The sequence below is a fragment of the Cryptotermes secundus genome, unplaced genomic scaffold (genome assembly GCF_002891405.2).
Source record: "Cryptotermes secundus unplaced genomic scaffold, Csec_1.0 scaffold1304, whole genome shotgun sequence".
NCBI classification, from domain to species: Eukaryota; Metazoa; Arthropoda; class Insecta; order Blattodea; family Kalotermitidae; genus Cryptotermes; species Cryptotermes secundus.
In genome coordinates, this window is record NW_019723929.1 from 724,585 (window position 1) to 736,963 (window position 12,379).

The 12,379-nt window shown below is 38.1% G+C and overlaps 1 protein-coding gene across 2 annotated transcripts in view; it reads left to right on the forward strand.

The window, feature by feature from the left end:
- Positions 1-12,379, forward strand: part of LOC111862209 (titin) — a gene marked incomplete at its 3' end in the record, with an annotated part of 157,350 nt that overhangs the window by 104,961 nt on the left and 40,010 nt on the right. For both annotated transcript variants that reach the window (XM_033750585.1, XM_033750584.1), the window contains 10 exon segments: positions 688-945; positions 1,544-1,687; positions 1,975-2,247; positions 4,733-4,949; positions 5,044-5,191; positions 5,761-5,941; positions 6,903-7,160; positions 9,147-9,283; positions 9,394-9,655; positions 10,881-11,024. In XM_033750585.1, coding sequence (XP_033606476.1) covers positions 688-945; positions 1,544-1,687; positions 1,975-2,247; positions 4,733-4,949; positions 5,044-5,191; positions 5,761-5,941; positions 6,903-7,160; positions 9,147-9,283; positions 9,394-9,655; positions 10,881-11,024 — 2,022 coding nt within the window.

Sequence of the window (12,379 nt, forward strand, 5' to 3'; positions counted from 1 at the left end):
ACAGACACGCTCCTCTCTCAGGTCAGCCATCGCAAAACCACAAGGTCACAGAAACACAATGGAAATATGTTCACCAACAATAAACCCAACCACTCAACTCGACGCCGCTTGCCACACTGATTCAAGAAGGGTGTATGGGGAGACACGTAGCGGTATTTCGATGTACTCATTACCATTCGCACTCAAAATTCAAATTTCGGTAACTTTTGGATTGCCCCACATACATTATGAATATGTTATTTTTCTCTTCAGTGTTGGTTGTTTATTTCTCCCAATACTTCTATCTCTTGTTATGGTGTTTAACACCATGTTCTAAATATTGCTCTCTTTATGCATATGTTTTAACAGCAGCGTGAATCACCATATTATATAGTGGAATCTATCCAACAACTCACAATTGTCATAAAGATTCTTACAAAAGATTGAATGATATAATAATACATTTGCATTCCTCCACCATTACCTTCATTATATTGGTCTGAGAGACCCAGAATCAGTTGGAATGGCTTGTTACATTACATTAAAGTCATATGTGTTTCTTTGTAAAATACCTTCATATTGGAGAAATGAATAATATTAAAGTTTTAGGAGGCAGTTTCCTGGACACAGTCGACATTCAGGTTCAGAATATTTTGAAACCATGGAGTCAGTAGTAGTATTGGCCTTCTTATAAACATTTAACTTCAGGTCGAGCATCAATCGAGCAGTCCAGCCAGTATCCAGACAGTTTGCAATACATTCAGCAACTCGAAGATTATTCACGTTACCAGCGTACTGAAAGTGTGGATGAAACTTCTTCCCAACGACCATTATTCATCCGACCACTCCAGGATTTGGGGGAGTTGCAGGAAGGGCGCAATGCCCACTTCGAAGCACAGCTTACCCCGGTCAGTGATCCGACCATGAAAGTGGAGTGGTACAAGGATGGTAGACCAATTACAGCAAGTGAGTAATATTTCTGCAATATGCGTTATTTACCTTTCATGATAGCAGACATTTAAACAAATGTGGAGGTACCTCAGCCTGTAGTGGCATGTTTACACTTCACTTTCATGAAAATGCATATGTGATATGGCAAGTGGTCTCAGAGGTTTACCTAGGACAAGTAACTTGCAGGCCAAAGTACTGAACTGATAGTTTGTTTACATTGTGTGAGCATATTGTACAATCATAATTATTGAGAGAGTAGTTTTTTTATTCATGCTATCATGAAATTGTTATATTTTTCATGCAAATAAAATGAAGTGTTGACTAAATTTATGTTCAAAATATAAGCACCTTCAGAAGCTGTTTCCGTTAGGTATATGGCAGTACATGTAATTTTTAGTAAAGTTTAGAGTTTCTTACATGGAAAAAGACATTCAAAATGAATTTATTTTATATTTAATAATGTATTTGTTCACTTCTTGTCCATCTACTTCATATTAATTAATTGTTCTAATGCTGAGATTGTGGCTATTAAATTTGTTGACACTAAGAACCTGAAGACTGACCAATTGAAGTATTGGTATCAGAAAATATAAACCTCAGATCTTAAATACAGGCTCTCGTATCACCACTATCTTCAATTTCGGATACGTCTCCTTGAACATCCTGCACCTACGGGTTGAAGATGCTGGAACATACACCGTGAGAGCTGTTAATCATCTGGGAGAAGCAATTAGCACATCCACTCTACGAGTTTATGGTAAGCAATTTCAAGAATGTAAACAACTAGCAAATATGAATTAAATGTTAAAGAATTTAAGAAGTATTCCATGAAACCTAGAATACTTACTGAATAGAACGTCTATGGTTAACCATTTGTCACAACATTTAAATTCACTGTACCTTCACCCTTTCAGACTGGTTATTAGAAATAACTTTTATATGAAGGTGGCATAACAGAAAAAGAGGGATTGTTGTATTGTTGTTCTAGATGTTGGTACAAAATTGGAATTGTATTAAAGGTATTTTCTCTTTGTGTCACCGCAGCACGAAGTAGTGTGACTGGAGACCTGGGAATTCCTGAGCAGCAGCGTTACATTGAAAAGGTTGAGGAGCTGGAAGCTTACCAGCAGCAACAACAGTACAAATATGTGCAAGAAGTGCCTGAGAGCACTGCTCCACCTGAGTTCAAGTCACCCATCAAGGATCAGACCAACATCCGTGAGGGTGCATTTGCCCATTTTGAAGCTAGGCTTGAACCTATTAGTGACTCGACACTCCAAGTGGAGTGGCTCAAAGATGGCCGTCCGGTTGAAGCAAGTATGTATTCATTACTTCAGTTCTCAAATTTAATTGTGTGAAAATATGACAGATTAGATTAAATGAGATTAAATATAATTTACGTTAAAAACATAATTGAATATGAGCAGTATTGGAATCATGATCAGATGTGATAGTTTGAACCAACAATATTCCATTTGCATTCATACTACAGTTCAATATTGCTTTAAGACGTATGTATATATGATCATTTTTAGTGATTTTTATTATCTTCTGGTTAATATTTCAAAGTCAGTAGCGTTCTCCGTTTCTACTGAATATATATAAGCAACAATCATATGCAGTGTTTCATACTCATATATTTAGCTGATGGTATTAATGAATTTTACTATACATTAATGATCTTACAGGAAACGTTCAAGGAGCAAAGCTGGTTTTATATGCAGATGATACAAATTTGTTAATTACTGGAAAAGATGAACTTGACCTTCAATATAAAATAATGAATGTTATGAAAGAATTAGAAATATGGTTTCAAAAAAATAACCTTGTAATAAATACTAAAAAGACATCTGCCATGTCATTTCATTCAAAACAGCGGAGAGATCCGTTAAGACCACAAATAGTTTTTAATAATACAGAAATAGTATATCAGTCAGAATTGAGATTTCTTGGAATTCACATGACAGAAACCCTAAAATGGTGCGCTCATGCTCAGTTTCTAAAAGCANAAATTTTTAATACAAAGTGTTGTACACTATTTTCAATTTTTTGTTTTTTAATTTTGATGCGTACTGCAAAAATTGTTTNTTCAGGTGTATTCATGCACGCTAAACTATTGTACTGCATGCCATAATGTCTTCATCCTAAAATGACTAAATCTGTATTCGTCATATAGGATGATGAATTCTAAATAATAAAACTTTTCAGGATCCTTCCTACGTCGCACTCAAACACGCGAATTATGCCAATCCTTTTTTATGTGAGCATTCTTCCGACATATATTTGTGTTGTAACAACGCATGCAGTAACAGGAGCAAAACACAACACAGAACACGATACACAAATATATGTAGGAAGAATGCTCACATAAAAGAGGATTGGCGTAATTCGCGTGTTTGAGTGCGACATAGGAAGGATCCTGAAAAGTTTTATTATTTAGAATTCATCGTCCTATATGATGAATACAGATTTTAGTCATTTTAGAATGAAGACATTATGGCATGCAGTACAATAGTTTAGCGTGCATGAAGACACCTGAAGATGGCACATTAGTGCTGAAACATGTAGTGTGGAAGTGAAGAATAAGGCAAAAAAAAAAAAAGAGTCCATATACGATAAAAATTATTTATTTTTCGAATTTTGAGTCATGTATGAGAAATGGTATCTTATTGTGGGGTGGGGATGGGGAAAGTAAAAGCATTTTTAAATTGCAAAAGTGGGTTCTTCGAGTGCTTAGTGGTATCAGTAGTAGCACGTCATGTAGACAAATTTTTAAAGATTACAATGTTTTAACATTGCCTTCTCTGTATATATTGGAGGTAACATGCTTTATAAAAAAATACAAGGCTTTTATGGCAATAAATTCAGACATTCATAATTATAACACACGAAAAAAATTAAATTTTCATGTACAGCACTGTAATACAGCTCTTTGTAAGAGGAGTGTGATAACTATGGGAATTAGTTTGTATAATAAGGTCCCCAATCAAATAAAACAAAGGGAAAATTTTAACTCATTTAAAAAGGAATTAAAATCTTTTTTGCTGAAACGTTCCTTTTATTCTGTAGATGAATTAATGTCTTTTGATTCATCAAGTGTGTAAATGTAATATGTAGCTGATTAATTTGTTTTATTTTGTGTAAAGACAATGAAATTAATGGTAATTAGATCTAGATAATATTATTCAGATGACAAACCCCCTATATTAGGGTGGTACAGTGTATTCTGTAAAGATACGCACTAGAATCTGACAATTTCCCTATCCAAATGGTTGTAATACCTGTATGTATGGATTGTTGAATGATAATAAAAATGAAAAAAAAAAAAATGAAAATTGAGTGAAAGGTTCCCTGGTTTCATATAAAACCTGTAAAATATGTAATGTTGATTTAGCCCTTGTCTCAAATTGTTATAAATGAAGTTGTTACATTTAATATCTTCACATTATCAACTTTTAACTCACATTTATTCTCTTCTGTTATCATTAAGTTAGGAACAGACTGAATGCTGGGATTTTCAGAGTAATGCTGCTTGGCAAAAACATTTTGAGTGTAGCACAATGTTGTTTTGGAAGCATCTCCAGGGCGGAAAATTGAGTTAGTAAATTTCTTCTAAACATCAGAAATGGCTTCCAAAACAACACAGTACAACAACGTAAATATCGAACTGAAGGAAGTAATTGCATGTTTTTAATTAATATTCTATTGCTGAACTCTGTTAACAGAATGGGTATGAAGGCCTTAAAAATTCTTCATAGTCAGCAAAATTGGATTGTGTTCATTAATGTGTCTTTACTTACAGGTTCTCGAATTACTACTTTCTTCAACTTTGGATATGTGGCCTTAACAATCAAACATGTGACTACTCATGACATTGGTGTCTATACGTGCCGTGCGTACAACCGACTGGGACAAGCATCCACTTCAGCTCAACTAACTGTTGTTAGCAAGAAGGATATCATTTTAGACAGCCAGCATCCTGGTGGACTCGAAAAGATTCAGTACCTTGAAGATGCTAGGTGAATTTTATTGACATGAACACTCTTGTAGCAAACTTTTTCTTGGAGTCAGAATAAACATTTTTTATGCAATCACTTTTGTTCTTCTTTTCAGCCGTTACAGTCGCAGTGTGCAGGAGGAGAGTGCTGTAACTCAGAAACCGAGGTTCTTGGGACCCCTTAAGGGAACAAACAAAATTGTAGAAGGACAAAGGGCTCATTTTGAAGTCAGAGTAGAACCACAAAATGATATGACCTTACAGGTTAGTGAAATTTTATTTAATCCTAAATATGTATCGTGGATTTCATTTTTTATGAAGCTCTTACAAATTTATTCAGAAGTACTTGTACCTTGCTGACTGCTCTGGGTTACTCCAAACTGTTCTATTTTACCAGTATAGAAAGAACTCTATGTTACTAAGGATGATATTAAGCCTATTTTGTTTTTTATTACTTACAAAATCAACAGCTTGTGAACCTGAATTATCATTTTGGCCCTAATTTTTTGTAATTAATTTGTCAAACATTACAGAGTTGTCATACCAATATCAGTCACACTAAGAATGATATCATATTTATTACAAAATTTAAGTCTATAGTTAGTAATCTTTTTCTAGGCCACATCATAGCTCAAGCGGTTAGTCGCTGGCTTCCCACTGCTGCGGCCTGGGTTCAATCCCGTGTCTGGCAATCTTCATTCCACCAATTGCTCCACAATCACCCTCACCTATCATCTGGGGCTGGTACAATAGGCCAGAAGTGGCCGCAGTACAAGGGACTTAGTCCCACCCTACTAGCAATAAAAAAATAAATAAAAAAAATCTTCTTTCAGATTGAGTGGTACTTCAATGGCAGAGTTATTCAGAGTGCTAACAGGATCCAAACATATCATGATTTTGGCTACGTTGCCATTGACATTTTGAGTGTACGCTCAGAGGATGCTGGAACTTACACAGTTATTGCTAGAAATGCACTTGGAGAGGCACAGCTGTCAGCAACAATGGAAGTAGAAGGTTAGTGAACACAATTATTATCAAATTTCGATTTCACATATTTTATATTTATGTTGGTCGACACATCTTAGATATTAAAACCGTGGTCAAATCTTGTAGCTTACTCATACTTTCTTCACGTTTTACAAAGCAAAAATGGAAAGCTGGTTCTTTCAGCTTCCAGTTTCCTTGCTTCTGACTTTCAGTTTTCCTTATAGAGAAACTTTTAATGTTTTTATCACTGATCATCCTATCTGTTGCACCAGTCTCTCATAGTTTAGATGTTTCTACCCTCTTTGCAGCAAATGAAGTAGTAATGTCCGTGTAAATTCTGAGGAGGGGTAACAAAAAGTTAAAAAACCAAAAGACAAGAAATTGTACTTACACTTACAATACTGCAAGTACTTTTTACAAAAGACTGACTAAAATGTAGTATTGCAATTAACTTGAAGTTTCTGCATGTTACTGACCATTATATATTTAAAATTCTGATTATTTTAGTTTTCATTAATAAATCTCCGCTTCAGAATCTTGTACCTGTATGCCATAACTTAACTCTGTGGTTTTAGTCTGCAAGTGAACTACACTGACCAAGCGACCGCCACTTGTCGGCGAAGTTAGTGCCAACTTTAGTGGATAGAGGGTGTCGCATGGTCAGAGCAACAAATCCCCATGGCATTTAATTTCGGTTTTCTAGACTGGAACCCCTGTTTCCTTGAAGTAGCTCCTCAGTTATCCTTACGAGATTGAGTGGACTCCATTCCAGACCCACTACTTCTCAGGAAAAATGTTAACGCCGGGAGTTGAACCCGGACCTCTGGATCTGTAGCCAGGAACTCTGACCACTAGACTACAGAAGTGGTTGCCTGTATGTTATACAGAATTAAATCAGCCCACTTTTATCACTTCACAATTACAGTTTTTCATGAGATGCTCTCCATTATTGTGGTTAACAAATTTATATTGAAAAATTGTGTTGCAGTGCGCTCCAGTATTGATACCACCAGCATGCACCGCTCAACAATGGAGAAGACTCAGCGCCTGGAAGGCTCAAAGTTTGTTGAGCCACATTATCACATTGAGGAAATTTCAAAGTCAAAGCCAATCTTTGTGCAGCCACTTTCTGACCCAAAACCAGTTATTGAAGGAAAGAATATTCATCTGGAATGTCGGCTGGAACCAATGGGAGATCCTACCATGCGTGTTGAATGGTTCTACAATGGCCGACCAGTCACTGTTGGTAAGTAAAGTTGCTTATGAAGTAGTTACTATAATCTATAAGCAGTAAGAGACTTGTGATATCATGTTGCTGAACAGATTGATAGGTTGATATTGCTTGGAACTTGCATCTGGGATTTTCTGATTAGAATCTCAGCCAGGGATTAGATATTGTGATGGAAGTTTTTATATCTTTGCCTTGAACCATTTTGTAACTACTATCTCCATAAAATAAACAAATTTTATTATGTCCATTTTGCTGTTTCCTCTTTGTAATGGCTTTTCAGACAACTGGTTTTATAAATTGGTGATGATATTTGAGTTCTCACCATTCTCATACAGTACAATTACAAGGTGGTTCAAATATGACCAGGACTGATTTTTTTTTTAAACCAGAATTGCCAAACACTTACTTGCACATGTCAGTCTTCAATGTACTCCCCTCCAGAGTCAACACATTTTTTCCAACGTTCTGGAAGCATCCTGATGCCCATTTCAAAAAAGTTTTGTGGTTGGCGGCATATCCACTCCCGAACATTCTGGATGACGGTGTTGTCCACAAACCACATGCCTTGCAAGTCTGATTTGAGCCTTCCGAACAGGTAGAAATCACATGGTGCCAAATCGGGACTGTACGGCGGATGTGTCAGAAGGTTCCATTTCAATTTCCGGAAGGTTTCCATTGTTGTTTTGGCCGTATGGGGGCGTGCATTATCTTGAAGGAAGGCTACCCACTTTGCACCTCTCTTCTGCTTGGATCGGATCTTTTCCTTCACGTCTGTTGCCAGGAGGTCTGAGTAATAAGCTGCATTGACTGTTCTGGCATCTGTCAGAAAGTCTACATGGATAACCCCCTGCCAGTCCCAGAAGAACGTTGCCATCACTTTTCCTGCCGAACGGCTCCTCCGCGCTCTCTTGGGTTTGGGAGAACTGGTATGCTGCCACTCGCGTGATGATTGCTGGGACTCGGGAATGAAGTAGTGCACCCATGTTTCATCGGTGGTCACTACAGACTTCAAAAATGCATCAAACTTCTGTAGGAGACGACTGGCAACTTGCGTGCGCACCATTTTGTTCACGTCCGTCAAAGTGAGTGGTACCCACCGTGCATTCACCTTGCGATAGTGCAGGTGGCATTTCATGATGTCTTCTACACTGCCAACACTGATGGACAGCATTGCTCCAAGTTCGTTGATAGTGATGCGCCTATTCTCACGAATAAGTGTGTCTGCATGATCAATGTTTGGCTTGGTGACGGGTGTTCGCGGCCGACGATCATGCGGTTCATTCTCCACGCGCTCTCTGCCCTCTCTGAAGCACTTACACCACTCAAACACACGGGTCCGTGAGAGACACTCTTCCCCATACTGTTGTTGGAGTCTGTGGTGAATTTCAGGGGACGGGACGTTTTCTCCAATGAGCAATTTGATCACAATGCGTTGTTCCACGCTCCGCGGTACCGTCTGTTCACTCATCATTCTAGCAACTCCCAGACAGGACTGAACAGGTTCTAACTTGAACAGGAGGGAGGNGTGGAGGTTGTGGCTTCACTCTCTCAAGGTCACACAGCTGCTGTGCAGTGCGGCTTGTTTACAAAAAATCAGTCGCAGTCATATTTTAACCACCTAGTACTTATTCTGATGTCAGTTGAACTCCAACTCAGGAGCACTGGTAGTGTTGTTCAGATATGGCTTTTGTTAAAGTAACTGTTGCATAATGTTGAGTGATGTAATGAACATTTTTGTGTATTCACAAGTTTTACTGTACCAGATCATAAATATTTCTTTTATGCTTGAAAACCATTTCGAACAGGAGGATTGTGCAGTTTTGCTGTTTTAAATTTTATGCCAGTGCCATTTTTTATGTTGCTTGCCTACCTATTGGGTCAAAATTCTTCTCAGGAGATCTTTTTGTGTGTTAAATATTGCATTTCTATTGTAAAGAGTTACTTAAAATAATGACTGAATGTAATAAGCTAAACCATACTGAATATTTTTTACCATTGCAGGATCACGTTTCCGTACTTATTATGATTTTGGATTTGTTGCTTTGGATATTATCCATGCTACTTCACTGGATTCTGGTGAATACACCGTAAGAGCTACAAATCATCTGGGATCTGCTCACACATCTGCTTGTGTGAGGGTAAGAGCTGCTTTATATCAATTTGGTGATTATTGTACATTCATACTCTTAATTATAGCTATTAGTAAGAGTAATACTAATAATATGCTCTTGATGGCATACCTTTGTAGGTAATTGGTAAATCAGACATTCTGACAGACAGCCAAAATGAAGCTGCATTAGAACAGATCCAGATGCTTGAAGATTCTTCTCGCTACCGGAAACATGTGACTGACGACATAACTATTGTGCAACCACCTCAGTTTACAAGACCACTGCACAACATGGAAACTGTTGAGGGAACTAATGTTCATCTGGAATGTCGTTTGCAACCTGTTGGTGACCCCACCATGAGAGTGGATTGGTTTGTTAATGGAAGACCAGTTCCAACAGGTAAATATAATGATTTGTTAGGATACCACAGTTTGCAAAACACTAGCTAGGTTTTTTGACATTGATGTTTTCAGTTAGTCATCTGTGTCTCGAACCTCTGCAGTGTTACTAGTAAGCTGTTCTTTAGGTTGTTCAACTAAGGTTGAGAGTCGTTGAATATTGCTCATACTTTACAAATATCCTGGTTTTAAGTTTGTTTTCAGTGGTATTCTACATATAATTCTGTGCTCATACCTTCTGGTGGAGTAGTGGACAAAGTAAAGAAACTAATGAGCAATATTTGGACTGGTTACTAGCCATGTTGTTGAGTTGTGGCTGCTGCGTGTCACATGACAGTCACAACAAACAACACAGCTAGTCACATAACAAACAAAAACATACTTATGTTAAATGCTGCCATGAGCTAAATAATTTTTTGTGTATGATACACTATAACCATACATTAATCTCAATGGCATGACACAAAAACCATATGCAATGAATGCTTCAGGGAAAACATTTGCCACAAAATTAGTTGCATCTCAGCTTATACCACCAATGCAGGATAAAAAGAAAAATGCACCTAACCTGTGAATTCTGCCAGATATCAAATTGTTCCTCAGATGAACTCTACCAAGGATTAGATACAGAATAAAGTATCAGGAAACAAAATATTGAACCCATATCACTACATGTTATATTTCACCCAGCAGTTTTCCAATACATTGTAAAATTTATACATGATTATTTATTTTATCTTGCATTTTATGTGTTAGGTATGAACTCAACGGAACTGGATGCAGGTTCTGTCTGCAAGGAAGTCAACAGTATGCTGTTGACTGAGATGTTTCTGTTTACATTGTACACCTTATAATGATCAGTAGTTAATGAAAACATGTCAGGAGTGATATGTAATATAACAGTTAGTTGGTTACCATTGAAGTACATCTGTGAATGCTGCATAGATGATTAATAAACATGTACACATATTTGTTATTCATTTCAGAAGTAAGGCATACCCTTGGTACAACCTAATTACCCTTCACACAGCTACAGGCTTCTGGCGCATTACTCATGCTCTCATTACAATACTTCACAGTATAGGTGTCCGTCAGAGACAAACAGAGGATATGTGCAGGAAGCAAGCACTCAAAAATCGAAACTCAAAATGTATATGTAATAAAAGAGTTAAAATTAAAATATCCTTTTGCTTTCTAATCTAATGATTTTCTTTTCCGCCTACAAGGTCACCGATTTCGACCTGCATATGACTTCGACTATGTTGCTCTTGATTTGCTGAGTGTCTACCCTGTAGATTCAGGAGTTTACACCTGCCAGGCACGAAACGGGTTAGGTGAAGCTGTGACCTCTTGCTCTGTCAGGGTCATTGGTAAGTAGTCTCATTATTTGAAATTTTGGATTTAGAATTCACAGACACTTCCAAGAAATTGATGAGCATGATGCTGGTTGCTTTATCTGTACTGCGTGATTTGTTGGTATCATAGTGGATACAGTAAATAACACCAAAATATTTTGGTCAAGTAGTTATTGCTCTTGCTTCATACGTAGGTCATACCGAAAGTCATGAGCAACTTTTTTTGCATGCAACCTGGGAACAGCAGACAAAAGATAGTACGGTGGTAGGTGGAACCAGCTGTTGTGTTAACCTTGAGTGTCTTGTTACGTCAATTGCTTGCATCACATGACCAGTGTCACTAACAAAATGGCCAACAATGATATGTCATTTCACCGGCATGCTGTCATCGAATTTCTTGTGAAAGAGGAAATCCCTGCTGCAGAAATTCACCAGAGACTTCAGCATGCTTATGGAAGTGTGTGCATGGGTGCGAGCAGTGTTCGAAGATGGGTGAAACATTTTAAAGATGGGAACACCAGTATCGAACATGAGCCTTGGGGCGGTCGTCCTCGAACAGCCTCAACTGAACGCAACAAGGAAAGCGTGGATGAGATCATTCAAGATGACAGGCATGTGACTGTGGACAAAGTAGCCCGAAAACTTGAAATAGGGCACGGTGTAGTACATGAGATGATTGAAAGCTTGGGCTGTAGGAAAGTTTGTGCTTGTTGGGTCCCATGGTTATTGACCGAAGACCACAAAAGTCAGCGAAAAGCCATCAGCTCAGAACTGCTGCAGAGATACCGACACGAAGGCGATGATTTTTTGCTCTATATTATGACAGGTGATGAAAGCTGGTTTCACCATTTTGAGCCTGAAACAAAACGGCAGAGTATGGAATGGCACCATTTGCATTCTCCATAAAAAAAGAAGGCAAAAGCAGTGCCATCAGCTGCGAAGGTGATTGGCACAGTCTTGTGGGATGCAGAGGGGTTTATTCTGGCCGAATTCCTGGAACCTGGGCAAACCATCAATGCCGCTCGTTATGTCCAGATGCTGCACAAGCTCTGTCGTGCATTGTGCGATAAACATCCGTCATCCTGCATGACAACACTCATCCCCACACTGTTCGCCTCACATTGGAAGCAACTGTAAAGATGGGGTGGGAAGTTCTTCCACACCCCTCCTATAGCCCTGATCTGGCACCCTCTGACTACCATCTTTTTGGATTTGTGAAGGATCAGCTGCGTGGACAACGTTTTGGTACAAGGGAGGTAATTCAGAAAGCAGTGCATCAGTGTCTGTGGATGGCTGGAATGGAATTTTACAGAAGGGGAATTTTCAAACTCCCAGAACGCTGGGAGAAATGTATACAAAGAAGTGGCGAT